The sequence below is a fragment of the Barbus barbus genome (assembly GCF_936440315.1).
Source record: "Barbus barbus genome assembly, chromosome: 38".
NCBI lineage: Eukaryota > Metazoa > Chordata > Actinopteri > Cypriniformes > Cyprinidae > Barbus > Barbus barbus.
The window spans coordinates 19,208,957-19,225,518 of NC_136716.1; the positions used below are offsets into that span (position 1 = coordinate 19,208,957).

Consider the following 16,562-nt stretch of genomic DNA (forward strand, 5'->3'; position numbering starts at 1 on the left):
AGTGTTTACGTTTTTCTTTATTTACCGTCAAAAATTGGAAGTGAAATGTGACAACATGCCCCATAGGTGAGGTAGGTTGTAACATGACCATATGACAGCTTTAAATGTTATCTGATCTCATGAAAAATATATATATATATATATATATATATGACAAACTAAAATATTTTGTCAATAAAATAATTATTTCAGATAAAATAATGGCGATTTTTAAGAATGAAAAAAAAATATATATATATATATATATATATATAAGACAAACTAAAATATTTTGTCAATAAAATAATTATTTCAGATAAAATAATGGCGATTTTTAAGAATGAAAAATAATCAGATTTTTGAGTTTGACAAGAAACACATTGCAACCATGCTTGGGATGGCCCACATAAACGAGCCAAAATGCTTTACATATCTTGAAATAATAATTTCTGAATATTAAACATTGACTGTCAGTCATTATTCACCTGTTTTCCGTCGTTTCTCAAATTTATTAAAGTAAATAGTGTGAATTACATTGCTAATGTTATAGAATAGCACGGCAACTTACCCCATCTGCACAACTTTAATTTAAAACCGGTTAGTGTCTCCTGCTAATTATTATATAATGTTGATATGGTAACTAGTAAATACTGTAAATTTGATTTTGCTAGCATGTGTGGAAATATTTAAACCACGTGTGTTACAACAACTAACCCCGTTACTTTACTTTACCCAATACTGTACTAAGTTTTCTACAACTCTAAGGTATTAGTACAATACACTACAGTTTACTCAAGTATACTGCAGTATTTAATACAGTTTATCAGTTCACTAGGCCTATACAGTCAATACTTTGCGGTAGAATTCATTAACAAAACATAGGCCTACAGTACAATACACTTTTCTATAGAATGGCTCAAAACCATATAGTAGTTACTAAATTACTAGAGTAAATTTTCATGTGGGAATGTTTTGATAGCCTAGGTAATATTTTAGGAGGAAAAACGTTTTTCAACTACTGACCTAAAACTTTTTTAACATATTAATTAACATGAGATAAGTGTTATAAAATGTTTTGCTAACCTTGTCTGTGGAAAGTTATATCCAATGTAAATATAGTCCCACACTAAAATTAATATTTAGACAACTGTCGCTCAAATACCACACGTTTTTATGGAAGAACTGACATTAAAACACTTAAACAATAAATAAATACTTCTCATTATTACTACGTTAGTAGTTTGAAACATTCTGGTAACCTTGCCCCGTTTTGCTGAAGGACTGGTCAAAATTATTTTGTGTTAATCGACAGTAATGTCACAGACATTATTTATTTAAATTGTAGCCTCAGTAATTCAAGGCTTCCTTTATTTTGGAATAATAATTTATTTTCTGTTTCTTTTCTTCTTTTTTTAAAACCAATCCCTCCTTTCCAAAGACCATCAACACGAACACACGCTCTCTAGTGGACATATTGTTAATAAAAGACAACATTACTGATTTGATCACTGATCTTTATTTAAAACCTGATATGATAGCATGTTAGAAATTTCTCTTTGCTTGCAGTGTAAATCTGAAATATTAGCGTTGTTTTCAATGTGACAAATGAAGCCACATTTTAATCTTCCACGTCTTTGGTGTGTTTCCCATATAAACGTATTGTTCAATAACAATATTGGTCACAGATCAAGTGTATCACAATAATTAAGAATTCTAACAATGTAGTATCAAACAAAACAAATTATATACACAATACAAAGAGCTGCGTGTCTCAACCTTGACTCTCTTAGCCCCTGAAAAGCGTCTGAATAAAAGTATTAAAGGAAATTAAGCTGGTATTACTTATCAGTAAGGTCCACTGTGAAAGTGATAATAAAACAGGAAAGCTGTTTGTTTCTCGTGCTGGCTTGGTCCAAGTTCAGTAGCAAAAAGAGTCCTCCACAGGAAAATGCAGTACCATCAATACATTTACAAGACAGTAGAACTTGTACATATATTTAAACAATGCAGAGCATTATAAAGGCTTGGCAACACTTAGAAACAGATCCTCTCTTGTACATCTGTCCTGCGATCACAATTGGATATGGCCAGGAGAATGTGTTTTAAACAAACCAACACGGTGAACAAGTTTGGTCAAACACTTAATATATCAAAAACCTCACAGGCCACAACTCTCTAACTTGTACTTATTGTAAGACTGGTGGTTTTGAACACTAGCTCCTTGTTTAAATTGCATTGTGAGTGTGTATTGTAAGTACAGCAACTGCATTGATCTATGAAATCTTGCAGCTCGTCCGTGCGCAGTTCTGGGATGGGCTCAGTGGTGGGTAGATGATTTTGGGTTTTTTGGTTCCGTTCCTTTTTTTAGCGCTGCTGGCTATGACCGAGTATGAACGGCCGTGCATCATCCTGGCGTTGAGGCCGTTGGCCATGGAGAAGGACTTCAGATGGCTCTTTAAGGCAACAGGAAGGGGAAGTTTGTCCACAAGATGCACTGGAGTGCAGGAAACAATAGAACGACAGCACAGGTCCTGCAGACTCAACACTGGGCAAAAGAAAAGAACAGGTTCAGGTTAAATGCAACATATTATGGACCATAAAAACATCCTCAGTTCACAGGCATGACATTTTTTTTGTCTTCATAAAATACTGCACAAATGTAGATATGCAAGCTATCTGTCTTTATATGGTTTATACACATTCAGAATTTATCAGCAATGTTTGTCTTTAAAGGATGAAGTCATTCAATGGAAACTGAATCTGATTTATCACATTGCTTGGCCTTTAATAATCTCCAGTCAAAATAAACACATGATGCTTTTATTCAAATGCCTTAATCTAAGCTAAGTAAATGTTTTTATATTGCTTGAACTTGTTCCTACAGGCATTTTTCTAGCATAAACCAAAGCTATGATTATTAAGAGCTGAAATGTGCTGTGTGGGCGGGTGGCAGTTACATTGATATTTGAACACTGGGTGTCTCCACTGTGAGAAGTATAAAGTCTCAAAGCTTTGCATACTTCAGGTTTCTAAAGCGTTCCTTTGGCCTATACATAATTGCAGCATTGGTCTGAGGAAAAAAAACTTGTATTGCTGTTGCTTATGTGGTCATTCTCAGAAAAGGCTCCACTAAAAGGTCTGCTTTATTCTATGACAGCATTCCTTAATGTATCATTTCATGTCAGAAACGTTTATGGTGAAGCTTGTTTAATTCCCGGAGAGAATATTTCCAACCTCAGCTACATAATGAGTCATAGGGAGATGTTGATGGAACTGTAGTGAAAGAAGACAACGATGGTATTGTTGTGAACTACTGACGATTGTAGAGGTTTAGCTGTCTTTTCTCTCTGTAATTGTTTTATATGATTTACGTTCATGTAACTGTGAATATAAGTGATTTTTTACTTTAATGAAATAAAATTCTTGAAATAAAAATATTAAATATAAAATCAAATCAAATATATATATTTACAGAATGATACTGTTTGGCATTAAAAGTATACAATTTTATAATGGAATAAAATATAATATATGTCCTGTATCAGACATCAATTCATTTACAAATTTCTTAACATTATTAATTTTTTTTTAAAATTTGTGTAAGTACATATGCATTTGAATTTGTATTTCACACTTAGTTTCTAATTTATTTTATATTGTTTTTTTTATAATTATAATAGGATATTTTGATAGGGTATGATTTGTTGAAAGTATTTTTATATTCAGATTATAAATTATGCACAAACATGGGCAAAATATGGTGTTCCCAATCTTACACTGAACATAGTGTTTAATTTGTGATATTAACATGTTTTGAGGCAACTTGTAATGTGAAAAAAAAATGTTTTTTATGCTTCTATGTTTATTTTTAAAATATCATACAGCTACAAAAGTGAAGTTCTGAGTCCCAATTAGATAATGTCCATATCGTATATGAAGAGGCTTGTCACCTTTATTGGGTCTCCAAAGTCGCTCCATACCATGCCTCATGAGCACAATTCGTGCCAGCTCAGTGAAGGACTCAGTAATGTTGAAGTTACAGAGAGGGCTGACCTCGAAGAATGTGACCCCCAGTCGCTCTGCAAAAGCCTGGGCGTGCTCGGTGGTCACCTGACGCTTATAGGCCAGGTGAAGCCTGTTTCCCACCAGGATCTTGGGAACACCTGGTGCATGCTGGGTAAAAAATGAATAAATAAATAAACAGTGCTGCGCATCATCAGCCCCCTGCTCTCTACACAAATTAGTTACAGAGCCTCTGTATCATGTATCATTGCAATGATTAGAATCATAACTGCTGTTACTGAGTTGCATAACGAGCACATTTCCTGAAACACAGAGATACACATCTATTTTAGCACTTTCTCAAGATGATTAGCTTATGCTGTATTTAATCTGATTTCAAAGCCACTAGTATGAACTCATGTCTGTTCATACTCATAATCATACTGCACATTTAACATACTGAATACTGTAACTACTGCAGTTTTGATATGATTGACCTGATTTTACCTCATCGATCTCTTTAATCCATCTGTCGATGCCATCAAAAGACCACCGGTTTGTGATGTCATATACAAGGATAACACCCTGTGAGAAACAAAATATCAGTATGCAGTATATTAAACATAAATGCACTTTCAATTCAAAATGAAAGAAAAAAATTAAACCATAAGCTATCATCTGGGGTTTCAAAAACTCAGCGCGGTACTGGAAGTGGTATTATTTAACATCTCATGCAGTATGTGACTAAAATTGTTGGCAGAGATGTTTACGATGTAATGTCAATAAAGACTGTGGCTTTGCTCCAAGAGTTTCTGTTATTAGGATATCTGTGTTTGCCAGAACAAGGAAATGTCATATCAACAATACCAGTCCACTCCGATTTATAGCATACCACACTTTCAACAGGAACTGCTGATCATTGGGTGGGGTGTTTAACAACTGTCTGGGAACACTGGGATTTCAGAGATATTTAAAAGCTCATTTCCTAAAGTCTCTTTGTCCATTATATACAATGAGCTTACACACAACACAAATGGTGTCTGATGAAAATCATACAAAATATAACAATTTAAAAATAATATAAATTATAATTACAAAGAAAATAATACAAAAATATTAGTTTAATTTAAATGAATAATTATAAATAAAATATTTTTTTTACATTTCATTGAAATTATTTACATCTATTACAGGCATTCACAAACTCACAAGTAGTGACTGATAAATCATTTTAAATTTATTATATTTACATTTATGAATAAAATAATTAAAAATAACAACTTTTTATTTAAATTAATTCAAATAATTATAAATATTATTATACAAAATATATGAATTATAATTGTGTTTTTATAATTTATTGCCATTATACCTGTGCTCCTCTGGAATATGAGCGGAATATGGTGCAGAATCTGCCTTGTCCTGAGGTGTCCCTGCAAAAAATAACACAACACAGAGGGTCCGCATGACAAAGGACACAGTCTTCTTACTTCTCTTCTTCAAAACGTCTATAGCTATTGTCTTTCCCTCTGCCTGGTGACATGAGGATCTCTCTGTGGTTGGTGCCAGGGCAGCAGACTTTGAGTAGGAGCAGTGAAATGAATCATTCACCATCCAGGGCTGAGCGCAGCACCAAGATGTGCCAGTCATGTTGCAGCGGGTAGGACTGGAGTATCACAAACACTCTGCTCTAAAATGCTTCGTCTGTCAAGGCCAGATTATCAATAATTTATTCCAGACTCTTGGAAAAAGCTCAGTTCTCTTAAAATGTGCCAGGATTTATAAACAAGTTCTAGCCATGGCTAGTAGGATTGATTTGGCTGAATTTTTCATTGGAAGAGTTTGTTGAGGAGCGCTGTAATTAACATAGCCAGACGTTTGGCATGTTGACTTCATATTTTGGAAACCGACGAGACCTTATTGAGCATACACAGGCATGATGGAATGGAGGGGGTCATCTTTAATCTCTCTTCTTGCTCGGTTTGAGTTCAAGAGATAACAGGAGGAAATCAAGCTGAAACTTTAAAATTCAACATGTATTTCTAGGATATGTCAGGTGCTGCAGTCATGGGTGTCCAGTTTCCACAAGGAGAAGTAACTGTGATTTAAAGCTACTCACCAAAGCTGGAGCTTGACTCTGCGTCCATCAAGCAGTATGGTAGTTGTCTTGTAGTCAATTCCTACAAGTGAAGAAGAAATAACAAAATTACTTAAAAGGTAAAATATCTCATTTTTGCAGCACTAGCGTCACCAAGTGTAACTGCAAAAGTAATGACTGTTTTCAAACAGGCTTCCTGGTTGCCATTGGTCGAAAAACAGATAGCCCCTCTCAAATCTCACATTATTGGTTAACCTAATCAGGCTAAATAAAGCCACTATAGGAGGAAGCAGAACATAAAAAATAAAATAAAATCAAGTTTTGGGTCAGTAAGATTTTTAATTTAACCTGTTAAACTTCGCCCCCCATTTTGGGCCTCACAGGTGAAAATAACCTACCTAAATTAAAAAACGGTAACAGTTCCTGACAAAGTGTGCTACACAAACAAATTAGGTATCTTTGGAAAGAAGACACTCTAGGCTTTACTATCCATCATCCAGAGTTGATAATGCTCAAAAAGATAAAAAGTTATAGACACTGACGTGCCTTGAAAAATATTTTTTTATTTCATATACAAATACATGAAATAAGTCCTGGAGCAATCCAGAAAAGTAATGGATTGAAAGCCACATGTCTCCTGAGTTTATATTTCAAATTTGAAGAAGATACCATGAAAAATGAGATTCCTGCAATATTTTTTCTGAAACTATTTATAGTCCTCCCACCCCCCTGTTTGAGGAAAAATAACCACCAAATGTATTGCAGAATTATACAAACTATTTTAGTCATAATACATATTCCTGCATAGTTTTTCAATTATAAAATAATAGACAGAATTTTAGACATCATATAAGTGATTTATTTGAGCACTAAAAAATACAAAAATAATTATTTGAGTAATAAAAAAGGAAAATAGAAAAAAAATGCTTTGTATATAGTATGTATGTATATATTCTGATTGCCAGACATAAACTGATATTGGCAGACATGGTCATACAGTCAGTAATCGCACGCTGATGTGCGTCCATACAGATGATAATCATACAGATGGGCCATATAATCAATAATAGCTGATCAATGAATCACAATAATAGCCGTCATAGAGTCGGTAATAAACACGCTGATGTGCGTCCATACATATGATAATCATGCAGATACGGCCACATTCCCCACACAATACACACACACACATATAAAAAAAAGTAGAAGGAAAAAAAAAAGTTGAAGGAAAAAAAAAGTAGATCGCCAAGTTACGGCCCCCTCAGATGACAGCTGCGTCACAGCGTGCGTCACTCAGGAGAGAGCGCCAAATTCAAATAAACTATATTCCGCTTTTCTGAGACTTTTTTTTCCGTGGACGATCTCATTCTGTTTGTAAAACTGTATGCTACAGCACCGTGTTGTTTTTTTTTCCACCAAGACGCTGTTTTTGAGCGTAATTTATTCCATAACGGACGCGAACAATAACTCTCTGAAGAAATTAAATGTAAACAAAGGAATATTCATCCTTATTACAACGTTATTGTTTCGCTGGACTAAAAGTGCTCGCTGGGAGGTTGTTCTGTGGACCCTTACCTGTCTAACTAAACTGGGATTTCAGCAGTGGACGCGTTTGTGACTCGTTATTACAATGATGATGGTACGTACCGCTTTTTTATTCTGCATGTTTTGATGTGTACTGTTTACACAAATGTAGCAAATACATTCCTTATAAGCTTTCAATCGAAAAACCGCGATCTGTCGTCGATGCTTGAGGCTTAGACCTTCAGAATGATATATAGTTTGTCAAGATTAACTTTGTCCCGTTTCATTTATTCTATTAGAAAACAATCAGCAAATCAGAATGGTTTCTGAAGGACCATGTGACACTGAAGATTGGAGTAATGATGCTGAGAATTCTGCTTTGCCATCACAGGAATAAATTATATTCTAAAATACATTCAAATAGAAAACAGGTATTTTAAATTATAATAATATTTCACAGTATTACTGTTTTTACTGTATTTTTGGTTACATAAATACAGCCACAGTAAGCATAAGAGACTTTTATCAAAAACATGTGGGATTGTTGCCAGAGTGTTGCTATGCAATTACTAATGTCTTCTAATTGGTTTTTAGCATATTGTCATTTTGTGTTTTAGCTAGAGGGTTCTAAGCAGTTGCTTAGTGGTCCAGGCCAAAAGATCCCACTTCCAACTCTGTATGATATTCTGGCCCTACATATGGTTATGTAATTGTCTTCTAGACAAATTTCAAAGCCCAAAAGTTTAGTAAAATAAAAACACCATTCTTAAACAAGCTGCACAATTTGAGTTTAATAATTATCGTTAGGAGTTTGCTCAAATTCCTAGTATGAGTAATAGTAATAATCTAATAACTGCAAATGGGAAAGGCGAGTGGTGAGAAACGCTTAAGAATTTTTGCAGAGAAAGTTTGCATTTTATGTTCAAATAAAGACTGCATTCCTTTACTCTTAGCCAATATTTTATTTACAAAGTCCCTCTTTTGATCAAGCTTTTGGATGACAGTAATTTATGATTAAGTGGCATCTGCTGGTATGATCATGACACTTGAGGAGGATGCCTAAACTGAGATTGGAAAGCTTTAGTGTCACCTCCGTGGGGGCTCCAGGTTCCACACACATACACTCTGGCATTCTGAACACTCTCTATCCCAGGGAATTTCAGCGCCCATCACACATTCCACTGCGATGAGAATGAAACCCAACACTGTGAAAATATACATGGAACAACTGGAAGATTCCATTTAAGTGACAGACAGAGGATTCGAAAACACCATCGCTATCACTAAAGAATGGAACCAAATGAACCAATCACAATCCCATGTCACCCTGTGAACTGTGAGGTCACTTAGTGAATTACAGCGTATCCAAAGGTATGCACTAATGGTGAGGTTTAATGTTCTGTACATTAAACATCAAGTATCAGGTATCAAGCCCTCCATGAAAAATTATGCATTAGTTCTGTTTGGGTCTCAGAGACTACAATGGTGTGAAAAAGTGTTGGCCCCCTTCCTGATTTTTTTTTTTTTGCATGTTTGTCACACTTTAATGTTTCAGATCATCAAACAAATTTAAATATTAATCAAAGATAACACAAGTAAACACAACATGCAGCTTTTAAATGAAGGTTTTTTTTTATGAAGGGAAAACAAAATCCAAACCCACATGGCCCAGTGTGAAATGTGAGGATCCTGTTTGTGGACTTCAGCTCCGCTTTTAACACCATCACCACGGAAACCCTTCAGAATAAACTAACCCAGCTCTCCGTCCCCACCTCCGTCGGCCAGTGGATCAACAGCTTCCTGACAGACAGACAGCAGTTAGTAAAGCTTGGTACATTCACATCCAGCACTCGAACCATCAGCACTGGAGCTCCTCAGGGCTGCGTACTCTCCCCACTGCTCTTCTCCCTCTACACCAACGACTGTACATCTAAAGACCCCTCTGTCAAGCTCCTGAAGTTTGCAGACGGCACCACACTGATCGGCCTCATCCAGGACGGTGACGAGTCTGCTTACAGACAGGAGGTTAAGGAGCTGGCTGTCTGGTGCAGTCTTAACAACCTGGAGCTTAACACGCTCAAAACTCAAACAAAATCAAACCTCTACAAATGATTCAGAATGTAGCGGCACGACTGATCTTCAACGAGCCCAAAAGAGCGCATGTTACACCTCTCTTCATCTCCTTGCACTGGCTACCAGTGGCAGCTCGCATCCAGTTCAAGACACTGATGCTTGCGTACAGAACTACCACAGGCTCAGCACCCTCCTACTTCCACTCACTATTACGAACCTACATCCCCTCCAGAAGTTTGAGATCTGCTAGTGAGCGACACCTTGTGGTACCATCACAGAGAGGCTCAAAATCACTCTCCAGAACATTCTCGTTCACCATTCCTGGCTGGTGGAATAATCTTCCCACCCCTATCCGGAACGCCAGATCCCTGGCAATCTTCAAGCAACAACTGAAAACTCATCTCTTTCGGCAGTACTTGACTTCATCCTAAACTCAAAAAAAAAAAATAATAAATTCCCTCTATCTTTCTCTCCACTTACTAGCTTGTACATATTTGAACAATGACTGAGACTTGGTGTTACGAGCACTTCCTCTGTCTGATTGCCTCTTCAAGATTAATCGCTTTTTGTATTCCCCAATTGTAAGTCGCTTTGGATAAAAGCGTCTGCCAAATGACTAAATGTAATGTAATGTAATGTAACTGTGGAGATGATAGTGGACTTCAGGAGAAACCCCCCTGCTCTCCCCCCACTCACCATCATGAACAGCACTGTGACTGCAGTGGAGTCATTCAGATTCCTGGGCACCACCATCTCTCAGGACCTGAAGTGGGAGATTCACATAGACTCCATTGTCAGGAAGGCCCAGCAGAGGTTGTACTTTCTTCGCCAGCTGAGGAAGTTCAACCTGCCACAGGAGCTGCTGAAACAGTTCTACTCATTGAATCCTGTCATCATTGAATCCGTCCTCTGCACTTCAATAACTGTCTGGTTCAGCTCAGCTACCAAGTCTGACCTCAGAAGACTACAGAGAGTAGTCAGGACTGCTGAGCGAATCATTGGTACAACCCTCCCCACTCTCCAAGAACTGTGCTTATCCAGAGTGAGCAAAAGGGCTGGTAAAATCACTCTGGACCCCTCACACCCAGCACACTCTCTCTTTGAAGTGTTACCGTCTGGTTGACGGTACAGAGCTCTGTGCACCAGAACGACCAGACACAGGAACAGTTTTGGTTCCCTCAGGCTATCCATCTCATGAACACTCAACAATAAATGTGGAACACACAACTATAATACACTATCCATTCACCACACTCACTAATTTAATCTTTATTTTCTCATTTCTAATTTGCACATACTTGACCTGTACATACATAGTTGTTTATATTATATATTGTGTTTTGCTGCTTTGTATATTGCCTTTTGGTTAATTGTTGTTATTCTTTTATTATCTGTGTCCTGTCCTGTTGCTGTCTTTCTGTTGCACTGTGGAGCTTCTGTCACTACAACAAATTCCTTGCATGTGTAAACATACTTGGCCAATAAAGCTCATTCTGATTCTGATTCTGATATACACACAGTGTACACACACACAGTGTAATAATGTTTGATGTTTCATTGCAGAAAAGAAAAAACTATTATTTAAAAAATGGTTTGGTTGAACAATAAATGCTTAATTAGATGACTCTAACCTCAACTACAGAACAAAAACATATTTTATCAAATAAACATGCCCAGGGCTTACATCATATTTTCCACCACAAAATAAATCTTTTATCAAGCTTTTGATAAAAGGCTTATTGTGAATTATTTAATTCAATGTGATGCATCACTTTTAGACAAATATTGTATAACACCAGCTCTCTAGTGTTTTTTTTCTTTATAAAAATGTCTGCCTGTAGGATGCAGTCTTCCTGTTTGTGTGGGCAAGCTCTGATTCATCCTGACAGATTTTTTCACACTAACCCTTTCTGTCTCCCCGCGCAATTACCCTGCTCTGCACCTCTCCTCACCTCCCTCACAGCAACCAGCAGAGAGCCATAGACCTTTTCTGACGGGATGACACATATGTCGGATCAACGGGAGTAAGTGGATGAGGATGAAGCCTCCGTGGATAATGGTGTTCAAAATCTAGAGCTGAGGGAGAAACAGTTATGCTAACACTTACTGATCCATCCCTGTGCAACTTCAAGTCACACAATTTAAAAAAAACTAAAATACTGCAAGCTGCTTTGTGGCCTGTGGAGACGTTGTGGTTGACCTCAAAAAACATCAAAAAAGATCAGCTAGAATTTAAAGCACCGTAATTAAACTCAAACAGACCTCAGCCAAGGTAGATGCCATAGTTAAAGGTGCACTCACACTAATTTCTCCCTGATTAAAAAAATAAATAAAAAGTACATTTAATTTTACATTTAATTAACATGGGGTAAAAACTGGAGTCATATTAGTATCAAAACTGGCTAATGTTGAAATTCTACACTAATTTTTAGAAAGGGACAGTCCTCCCAAAAATGAAAATTCTGTCATCTGTCATCACCTGTATGCAGTTCTATCTTTTTCTGAACACAAAGGTATATATTTTGAACAGTGTTGATAATCAAACATTTTCGGTTCCCATTGATTTCCATTGTATTTTTTGTCAATACAATGGAAGTCAATGGGAACCAAAACCATTTAGTAACTTGGGTGGACTATCCATTTAAAAGTAAAATACTAAACTAAAATCAGTCACTTTAAATGCTATAGGTGAATTTAGGCATAATAACATGATAAAATACAGTATGAAAAATCAATATTCCTTTTAAGATTTTCTTTTAGATTCTCAAGATTATATTTTACAGTGTGAAATGTACAGTGTTTATAAGCATTAACTTGAGAGTGTGTTAGCTGACAGCAAAGATGATCTAAATGAAAAAAATTAAAATTCATTACAAAAATACTGACTGATACCAAAAAACTCTTAATACTGGCTAATGGCCGATATGGTACCAATAAATAGGACATTCCTAAACATTAAATATTTGATTTTCCATGATGCTGCATCCACACTGCAAGGTGTCAGACAGTATACATCCAATATAAGGTAATGCAACATAAACCAAAAATATTTGATGCATGTTGTTTCATCTTAGATGTGATCTAAGACAATACAACACACAGAACAAACTGTACTCCTACCATTCACAGCCTTGTTTTAATTTGTGCAAACTTTAATATGCCGTCTACCCTGATTAAGCTCCACAGGCATTACATAACATAAAACACATTGAGAAACACATCAGCCTGTACGTTATTTATAAGACAGTGGGATAAATGTTTCAGTGGCACAGAACTGATTTCTCTCTGGGTGAAGAACAGCTGCAAGGCTTCAACTGGCACTGTTCCTTTAAAATCGAGAGTCAACGCACCCTTTTCATCATTCAAACAAACAAGTTGCTTGAGAGGTTCATGCAAGTGTTTAGATCAGAACGTCAGAACGTTCCACTCCTTTATCACCAGCAAAGCCTGGCATTCCCCTCAGCCGCATTTTGCTCAGCAGTCGGAGAGCACAGTTACGTAAGAGTTTTGGCCAGTAGTAATAATCTCTATAAACAGAAATTCCAACAGAGACTTCTGCTGGCAAGGTGGTTAAGCAAGATCTCTCCCTTTCTAATCATAATGGAGCTTATCGACCGTGTACATACAGTATACACTTATAAGTAATTTTGAGAGTTGCTCCCAAGGTTACAATACAAAATAAATACACAAGTTATAAAATATAACAGAACAGGATGTAGAAAATGTTCTGAATCTAGTAAGCAACCTAAACAGCAAAAGGCTCCAGCCATTCCTTCGTCTATTAATTGCTTGCATACCCAATGTCTTAGAATTTGTTTTCTAAGTATTAGCATCCTGGCAGAGCTGTTTACTGGCCCTACGGGGGCAATATTTTTTCTAGAGAGTTTGTAAATGAATGTAGTATGAAGTCACTTTCACAAGACTGCATTGGGATATTACATTTTCATTGCTGTTGCGCTGAAAAGAGCAACTAGTTTAAAGTTAACATGAACTAAATTTCCCCTATTTTTTTATTTACTATTTACTATGCACATCCCTGATCTTACTGTAAATTATTAATCAATGCACCTTTTTTTTCTCCAAAAAGATTGTTTTCATAATAATTATTCAAAATGCTGTAATATTCTCTTACTCTAAAACAAATTTCCTTCTTTGGTAACATCAGGCTATTCATTCTGGTTGGAAACCCCACTTTTCACAATCCACTAAAGTCCCGTCTTGCTCAGAAATTTGTCATATTACTGAAGTGGGTTGTGAATGGCAATTAATGTTGACTTTAAAGGAATAGTTCACCCAAAAATGAAGATTTGCTAAACAATGTTAAACACACACCTCAAGCCATCCAAGATGTAGATGAGACTGTTTCTTCATCACAACAGATTTGGAGAAAATTAGCATTACATTTGCTCACCCCCTTCAATGAATGGGTGCTGTCAGAATGAGAGTTCAGACAGCTAATAAAAACATCACAATAATCCACAAGTAATCCATACATCTCCAGACAATAAATGAACATATTTTGAAGTGAAAAGCTGCATGTTTGTAAAAAAAAGAAAAGAAAGAAAAAAATAAACTTTTTCACTAAAAGGAGAAAAGACTTAACAACACTTTAACATCACATTTTTTGCATCACAAGACACTAATTGAGTTACTGAAGTTGTGGATTATTGTGAAGCTTTTATCAGATGTTTGGAGTTGGACTCTCATTTTGACGGCACCCATTCACTGCAGAGAATCCACTGGTGAGCAAGTGATGTAATGCTAAATTTCTCCAAATCTGTTCCGATAAAGAAAGAAACTCATCTACATCTCGGATGGCCTGAGGCTGAGTAAATTTTAGTTTTATTTATTTTTTGTGAACTAATCCTTTAAGAATATACAGTATTACGCCTGTCCAAGCAAGACAAATACTATTTAAAGGCTTTTGGTCTAAAGAAGATTTTGTTCCTATAACCTGTTGCCCCTCTTCTAAAAGTGGCTTGTACTCCTTCCTCAGCTGCTTGAAGCAACAAGCAAGCAACCCAGATCTCAGTCAGCCTCTGACCCTAAATGAACAGGTTGGCTGTCAATTTACTTGCTAAACCACTTCAGTCTAATCTAAGCTGTTACAATGAGACTCAAAATGTTCATCACCACTTAGAATCTGCCCAAATGCTGTGACAATGAAAAACGGCACTGAAAATGAAAAACGTGTTGTTCTTCCTGTTAAAGCATGCAGAAAGTCAATAAAACAGAAAGCTGGAGAAAATATGTAAACTATTAAGAATTAAGAGACCTATAGTACTGTCACATCGAGAGCTGATTGCTAACGAGTTAATAAGTGATATGCAAGTCAAGAAGTAAAGATGTTGTGATTATGTGATACCAGCCACATGTTTGCATCACATGATGAATGTTGTTGGTCTTGCAGGCAAGACACATGAAAAATATGTTGTTTAGTTGTGAAAGTCCAAAGGGGGGTTCACTACAGTTGATTTTGTCCCCTGGGAAGAGTTCATTTTTCCAAAACATGGAGTAACTAATAACTACAACTACTACTGAGCTGTGAATAAGAGCGGGACAAACTGGGGTTAGAGGAGCGATGCGATCTTAATGTTTTTATATATGTGGTATATTTACTGTTATAATAAATAAAAGATTTAAAATAAACAGAACAGATGCAGATCCCTTGTTTTTGTGTACAACGGGTTTTTGTTTATATTGTCGACTGACAACATTTCTGAAACTGTTCACAATAAATGATGTAGATGTAGATGCTTGCTAGTTGATAATCAAGTGTATGATACAAAGGTTGCATAATCTACAATCCATAATAATAGATTCATCCAGAAATGCACAGACCAACAAACATTAGTCTTATTTGTACACAGAGATCAAAACTTACCCATATTGTATCCATAGGGTGACTCACTGGACCCATCCTGTAGACTGGCCAGTATTTCCCCTTTCCCAACATCACTGTCTCCAACCAGCAGGAATTTCAGGAGGAAATCATAAGCTTTTGCTGGGCTGCTCCTGTGGTTCATCTTCACATCAGCCCGATGACCCATTCTGGTACATCATGTAACTGTCCTTTGATGGACTTGTGTTAAATATCTCAAGACCACCAGTGCAACTGAACAATATAGCTGTTTTAAAAACAAACCTACGTAGTATTCTGTGTTTAAAATCTCATGTCCAGTACAACACTAAAGCTGTCCTATTGTTCAAAGATTCTGGTTGTGGATCCACTGATGCTGTTGCATCACATTAGTAGCTAAATAAAGACCCTCGTATGTTTACAGTACAGTAACATAAACCAAGTAACTTCTTAAAATCGGTTGTTTATACTTATAAAATAAATGTTAATCTTTATAAAACACTCCTAATGTTTTTTCATCTTTACATTTCGAGCAAACCTGGTCCATTGAGCTCTCAGCCACGATCCCTCTCTTCTATCAGCCTCCCTAAACAGAAAAATGTAATGAGTTCATCCTTAGATTTTCCTTGATTGGCTCCTGTGTGGAGTTGCTAAGGCAGCTCTGCTATTTCATTGGACATTAATCCCGTCAATCAAATCCAGAAAACGCCCATTTTGTGTTGGAGAGGGTGTGGCTAATCCGCTGTTTTGATCCCATAAACGCTGGTACCAGATCAGAGCCCGTATGTTCATCCATTTAGGTTTTGTCTCGCGGACGGATGCTTCAAGCGCGTGCTCGGGTTTGTTGTTTTCCGGGGCACGAAGAATGACGTAGTGTTTAAATGACGTAATATGATTATTGTAGTTTCTAAACAGGTTATTGTAGTTTGTTTTGTCTTTTTAAAACCGCTGCAGTACTTTAAAACTATATTTTAGTCTGAGAATAAAAAAAGCTATCAAAATCATTAAAGTGGGTTAATTATTTTA

General features: G+C 36.3%; 1 protein-coding gene across 1 annotated transcript; it reads right to left on the reverse strand.

Annotated features, from left to right (window-relative positions):
* Positions 1-1,474: 1,474 nt before the first annotated feature.
* Positions 1,475-16,396, reverse strand: LOC306857367 (ras-related protein Rab-40B-like). Its single transcript, XM_079397280.1, has 6 exons — positions 15,561-16,396; positions 6,101-6,161; positions 5,354-5,414; positions 4,489-4,566; positions 3,930-4,152; positions 1,475-2,524 (listed from the first exon to the last, which is right to left on the reverse strand). Exons 1-6 carry the CDS (start codon positions 15,724-15,726, stop codon positions 2,253-2,255), a joined length of 861 nt encoding a protein of 286 aa, XP_079253406.1. The 5' UTR covers positions 15,727-16,396; the 3' UTR covers positions 1,475-2,252.
* Positions 16,397-16,562: the final 166 nt, after the last annotated feature.

Bases quoted from the DNA above. Each gene is read 5' to 3' on its own strand.
- LOC306857367 (XM_079397280.1), bottom strand. From the start codon at position 15,726: ATGGGTCATCGGGCTGATGTGAAGATGAACCACAGGAGCAGCCCAGCA. The intron at 6,162-15,560 runs GTAAGTTTTGAT...CTTCACTTGTAG, and splicing joins ACCCTATGGATACAATATGG to GAATTGACTACAAGACAACT. The intron at 5,415-6,100 runs GTGAGTAGCTTT...TATTTTTTGCAG, and splicing joins AGAGTCAAGCTCCAGCTTTG to GGACACCTCAGGACAAGGCA.